The sequence below is a fragment of the Monopterus albus genome, unplaced genomic scaffold (genome assembly GCF_001952655.1).
Source record: "Monopterus albus unplaced genomic scaffold, M_albus_1.0 scaffold36.1, whole genome shotgun sequence".
NCBI lineage: Eukaryota > Metazoa > Chordata > Actinopteri > Synbranchiformes > Synbranchidae > Monopterus > Monopterus albus.
In genome coordinates, this window is record NW_018127916.1 from 1,762,134 (window position 1) to 1,768,633 (window position 6,500).

At 39.2% G+C, this 6,500-nt stretch overlaps 1 protein-coding gene across 1 annotated transcript in view; it reads right to left on the reverse strand.

Annotated features, from left to right (window-relative positions):
* Positions 1–4,167, reverse strand: part of prdm2b (PR domain containing 2, with ZNF domain b) — a 21,397-nt gene extending 17,230 nt beyond the window's left edge. The window contains 4 exon segments of the mRNA XM_020597971.1: positions 550–653; positions 2,357–2,474; positions 2,619–2,681; positions 3,887–4,167. Of these exon segments, the coding sequence (XP_020453627.1) occupies positions 550–653; positions 2,357–2,471 (219 nt within the window). The 5' untranslated portion in view covers positions 2,472–2,474; positions 2,619–2,681; positions 3,887–4,167.
* Positions 4,168–6,500: the final 2,333 nt, after the last annotated feature.

The window sequence follows — 6,500 nt, forward strand, 5'->3', positions numbered from 1 at the left end:
TTTTTTTAGTATAATACGGAAGAGAATTATTTATGTAGAGATACTGCTTGCAAACCAATGATGGTAAGATGATGTTATGGGGTAGGACTGGATAAGTCTGACTTCTTCCTACTCCATTCAAGCATGTACTAGGTATAAGCAAATTGATTTTGGATTAGCATTTGTTGGATATGTGTAAAATTATGTGTGTTGATATATCAACTGTCTTTACATGCTTGAAAGAATAAATCAAATCAAATCAAATCAATCAAAATATATGTACTTATTTTTCCTGTCTAGAAAACCTGGATGGTAAATGGTGTCAAATGGAAGCTGAAACATTTGTCATAGCATTGTAAATAACAAAAGCTTTTTTCCATTTTCTTACAAAACAGCAGCTGTGCCTTGGAGGTTCCAGATATTTCTTGACTTATTGTATGGCTGACACAGTTAACGGCTGATTTTATAGGTATAAACTCTTTTGAACTGAGAATACCACTGGGCTTGTTTCAGCTTTGCAGCGACTGAGTGTTGTATGGAGAGGAGCTAGCAGAACAGCCTGTAACATACCTCCCACATGTAAACATTACTGGTCACTTGGGACCTTTTCTTCTTCTCTCCAACAAATGGGCCAAACCTCTTGCCCTTAGGAATGACCCGAGTGGCCCAGACACCTGAAAATAAAAATATTTCAAACTTTTTAGGTGTTATAGTTTCATCACTGAATGCATTTTTTAACGTATCTGGGTACATTTACAGAAGGGATGTCCTGTGCTGTGTTTAACCTGTTCCAGAAACAAGATGACAACAGTGAATATCAATCACAGTCTTAAATTATTCTTGATGAATGTGGATTATCATATTTATAATATGACCTGCCAGTATACTTCATCTTGCCACATGGGTGAGCTTCAGCAACCCCCTCCCCCTAACCTTTCTGACATCAGACTTGAGGAGGGGCTGCGTCCAACAAATTCTAGAACTCTCCCAAACTGGCAATCCCAAATTGACATTCTCTCAGTTGTTATTGTGAAAAAAAAAACACACCAATGTCAATTCTGGTTTAATTTCTTGCAGCATCCAACATCTTTTAAGTTGTAACTTCCTCGAATACGGTGTTGCCCGCCCAGATCTGCAGCCCCGAACCATAATTGTGGACCTCAGGTTCATGGCTAAACTGCTGTAGTCCTGGCTCGTAACCGGTAACTAACCTTAGAAGTCTGGGCTTTTCCAGCGGAGACAAGTGAAGAGGGAGGCCAGATAACTCTGTTCAAAACGCAGACCTTATTTTGTAATGCGAAAGCTGCATGTGGCCTAGTTCTAGTTTGAGCACAACCAAAGCCTAACACTCGAGGATGTGGATCTTGAGTGGCGGCATAATGATAGCTGCAAGAAACTTCCATGAAATAATTACAGATTATTAAAGGCTGATTTTGTTTTTGAAAAATCTCTTTTCTGTGTATAGAACTTGTCTAATTTTAGGTGTCGTAGTCATACTCTGCCAGTTTAGGACAGATCTACTTTCAGATAGATACTGAATACTTACCAGAGTGTGTTTGCTTATTTGTGTACCTATTATTTACTTTCATATAATTTTGTTGCTCTGAGTTTGATGTCATGGCTGAAAAAAATGCAATTAGAATAGCGTTTCACACAATGTCCAGTTTATTAGGTACACAACTCTTAGTCTATGTTTATAATTAGGGTGTTAATTAAATAATGTTTTAGCACTGAGGTCATAGTTAGTGGAGGTGGTGCATTATACTGAGGTGTTTCTAAGTGTTTAGAAGCCCTCATGCATGTAAATAAGAAAAACAAAACCGTCTCAATATAATGTCGTGCAGTATACTAACACCTTTAACTGTGACCTCAACAATAAACATCATTTACACATTTCCAACAGTGACACCAAAAACTGGACAGTATGAGCTTCATGAAGGTGGATGTTACTAAGCCGAATGTTTTGGATTGACCGAGATTGTACAGCTGCACCAAATAAAGTAGACACTGAGAAAATACGTACCTCCTCAAGGTTACAGTGGAACAAGGAAAGCCTAAAGCACAGGTGTTCACCAGGTTAAAAAAATTACATGTTCCCTACATCATGTTTGAAGCTTGGCAGGAAATACTGAAAGCCTTTTCATTTGAGACATAACTAGCATTCAAATTCCCTCTTGTTGATGCTCTTTCATCAGCCTGAACATCTGATGTTCTCCCTGTTCTGTGGCAGACTGATCTCACTGTGTCCTGCATCACAGGCTGCAGTCAGTCAGTTTCAAAGATGTTCATCCATGCAACGAGAGCAGAAATCAACATGTTGGCAGTCTTAAAAGTTGCTGCATTTATCTCTACAGAGCAGACACGCTTATTTACTCACCGATGCGGCTTTGATTTATAGCTGAAGGTCCGAGACTCAAACAGTCAGGTAAACCCTTCCACACATGGGCTGGAATTTCATCCAGAGTTTCCACCATCCCACCAGTGATAGCCATGACCTACATACAAAAAAATGGCAGATTTGTTTTGTTATCAAAAAAAAATAAATAAAAAATCCTACAAACGTTTCAAAAATCCTTCATGTTAAAATTCTGTAAACATCTTCACGTTTAGTTTAAGTTTTAACGATGAGGAGATTTCACCTGCTCAGGTTGGTTTCCACAAGGCAGTGGACACCGAGTCCCAGTGCAGCGTTATCACATGGACTGTAGATATGGATTACAAGTAAGTGATTAAAAAGGAGCAGCACAGTAAACTGATGCTATCAAAATGAATTCATTTCAAAGAGGGGAACTGCATGTCAATGAGGGCAACACGCCAGCCTTGTAATGCAAGTTTCCTTTGAAATATTGAGGGTTTTTTTTTGCATAAAACTGAAATATGACAGCAGATAAAAACTAAATAGCAGCTGTATTTTCCTCTCCCTTGTTAGCCTGTGGCACAAACCAGTTTGCCTGTTCAATAAATCCAGCAAATAAGAAGTGTAGCCTATAAATTACTGTTAACTTTCAGGGCTTCAACCAATGCCTAGTTTCATTGTGAATTAATCTGTCAGCTGGAACCAGTGAATATTTGCATAAGTAGCCAGTCAGTTTTCTATCAATCATCTAATCATTTAACAGTCAACATTTTGCATTTATGAAAGTACAGAGTAGAAAATGTTTCCTCCACAGGACTGTGCTTTAGTAACTTGCTTTTGTCTCAGCAGGCAGAAAAGCCAAATGTGAAGTACAATGAGCTGCTGTCTTGTGCTGTCACAGAGCACAGTGAACTCTTAAAGCAAATAGAAACATACTCCAAGTGGTTCAGGAGCAGATATTTTGACCAGAAAGACTTGATGATGCCCTGTTAATAATCTTGTCAAAGACCAGAAACAACAGACCATATTGTCTAGGTTTGTGGTGCTCAGCCTCCTCAACATCCGCTTAAACAAAGGACAAAACGCATTAACTTTTTATTGGCCAGCTCATTTGGGTTAGGCTTTTTCTTTTCTTTTTTTTTTTGTTTTTTTAAATACAATCCGCTGGAGCTGGGGTTGTGGTCAGACATTTTTAAATCCCTTCTAGCTAAAGTTCAAGCAACAAACGGAGCAGGACATTTTGATGTGTGTGTGTGTGTGTAAAGCGGATTTTAAAACGGTTTGCCTCTATTCCTCAAAAAGTTGCCAAAGACAAACAAAACTTACATTCTATAAACCGTACAGCGCCCGAAGGATGCAGTTTATTGTTACCCTTGTTGAAAACCCGTCCGCTCCCATTCTTCCCGATGCTGACCGGAGCAAGGTGCTTGGAGCTTTTTTTTTTTTTCCTTCCTCAATGTTACCTATCGTAGGGTGGTTTGGGGTTTAGGCTACTCATACGCGCACTTACCTGCTTTATTTGACCAGGAACTTGTGATTTTTGTGCTCTACCTGCTTTCAATCTGCTGAAAATGGCGGATGGAGGCTTGAGTCGAAAGCCTCTTCTTTAACTCGGATCGTGGTGTAGTGTGGTTGGGTGAGGCAGCCTGTTAGACCCGGACACACACAGCGATGGGGCAATAATGTTCAAGTCACCCTGCAAGCAAAGGGGCTTTTGTAGACGTCAAGGCTCCCTGGTCTCCTCTGCTGCAGGCAATGACTCAAACCCCGTCCACACTGCAGCCTTACATGAAACCATGCCACTTAAGGACCTTGCTTAGATTCTAATGTGAGCATAATGGGCCTGTAGGCTGGAGCCAAATGTGCATAGATGAACTAAGAAAAGCTCAGTAAAAGTAGGCAGATGTGTTATTTGGTAGCAAAATGTCTCAAACTTTATTATTTTATATAAAAGTGTTTGAATGTGGTGATCTGTTGCTCCTTTACTATGACTGATTTGTTTGTGATGTGTTTTCTTTTTACATCCTTAAACCAACTGAAGAACTGGGACTTCAGGACAATAAGTGACTAATCTGTCTTTTTTTTATTTCAAAATAAAGACGATATTTTTCAGGAGAATGATGTTTGAGACGCAAAGCACAGGTGATTTGTCGTTATAAAAGTAACTTTTATAAAGCAGATGTGGATTTATTTTGAATGGAAAATTACACGATGTCTCAGAACATTTAATAAAAAATGTAGGTTAAGAAATCTGTATAAGTCTAACAGCAGGCTAATGTGAATGTGAGTTGTAGTTAATTTGTGTTTGTTTTTATAATATTGTAATTTTAAAAAATCAAATAGATAGATGAGCAAATCTCTGTTTTAGTTTAATCTATTTTTTCACCAGAGGTTAGCAAAAAGCAATGATCATTGAACATAAGTTGATTTTTCTGTTCTAGATTATAGGAACAAGAGCTCTGAGTGGACAGTATTGATCTATTCTTGATCAAATGGCCTATATCTTGTGGAAAATCAACCTGCTGATGGAAAAAAATAATGTCTCTTTACATTAAATGCCTGATGAAGCAACGTAGTCATCACGCTGATACAAAAATAATATCAAAATCCAAAAGGCAATTGCCCACAATGATCTAATGGTAAAGGGTGCTGTAGCTGCCATTATATTAGAAGTATGATAAAAACAAAAGGTTTATGGAAATCTTTATCTTTTCACATTGTTCATCATAGCCCCACCAGAAAACCAGAAATTATTGTAATGTTATGAAAACAGCTCAAACTAAGCTGATTTGACCTTAGTTCCTTTTCTAGACAAAATAGCTGTTGGCTTCTGCAGTGTTCATGCAGATGTGGCCTCTGTTCTCTGCAGTTTGCAGGTGTTGGGATCTGAATAAGCTCTAGTAACACAGCAACAGGCTCCTGTAACTTACCACATACCGTAGGGATAATGGTCCTCGAAGGGGAAGATGTGAGCATGACTATCAACATTTTCAGGTGGTGCCTGTGACCACTAGAGGCTGCTGTGCAACAATAAACAAGTCGTGCCCTCTTCAAAAGAGTCCTGTGCCAGGTTAGTGAAATAGGACTGAATGGACAAATATATTAAAGTTATGCATTTGTGCATTGCTGTCAGTGAATAGGACTGAATGGACAAATATAGTTATGCATTTGTGCATTGCTGTCAGTCTAACACAGCATTGTTTGATGGGTGATTGCAGGAGCTCTTTCTCATTGCAAAACTTAACACCATCTATGCCCAGTGCATAGGAGGAACCACAAAGTGTGTCTGTCTATTTTACTTGCTTTCTTACACAAAACCTTACAGAAATAATAATCTCTGTTACTGATTGTACAATGAGCTATTACAGGTTCTCAAGTTGTAACTTCATTCAGCAAGTTATTACTCTGCAATTCTGGCATTTAGTAACCACTCAGCCAGCGTTGATATTCAATGCATCTCCTGTTTGGAGTGTCTCAGGTGTTACTTTCAAAAAGTATCCCAGCAATGCTGCTGTGCAAGAGGAATCACCCTGTGGATTGATCCTGTACTCACCTCATCTGCTTCTGTGATGTCAGTGCTCAAACCAGCCCACAGTCAGATGTGCTGATTCCTGTCTACAAACCTTCACCCCAGCTACCGAGGATTACTAAGTTCCTCCACCCTGGTGACCTTACCATGTCCATTAGACTGACAGCTGTCAGCTGTAATTCTGTCTCCAGTGAAGACTGATTCTACTTCTTTTGCAGTGTCTTCTTCCGCAGGTAGTACCAGAGGAGATGGAGTTGCTTTCCCTGCAACAACTGGAATGAGGTTCCCCTGGACTGACTCTTTCTCCTCTGCTGGTGCAAGTTCCTCTTGACCTGGTTCCTCAGCAACAACAGAAGACTGAACAACTTTGTCAGCTGCAACAGAAAAGAAACACTCAGTACCAACTGGTTCTCTGGTGCATCGACACTACAGCCCTTTGAAATATTCTGAGTTACTCAGTAAAGGAAGCCTTATTTATCCTAAATCTGTCTGGCCATCAGAATACATGTGAACTTTACATAATGTATATTAACTGATATGTATAGCCTGATTCTAGAATTTATAAGCAATCTGAAATGTTACACACTTTAGCCTACAGCTAAATACTGTAGGTCCAAATGGCCCATGTCTCAGATT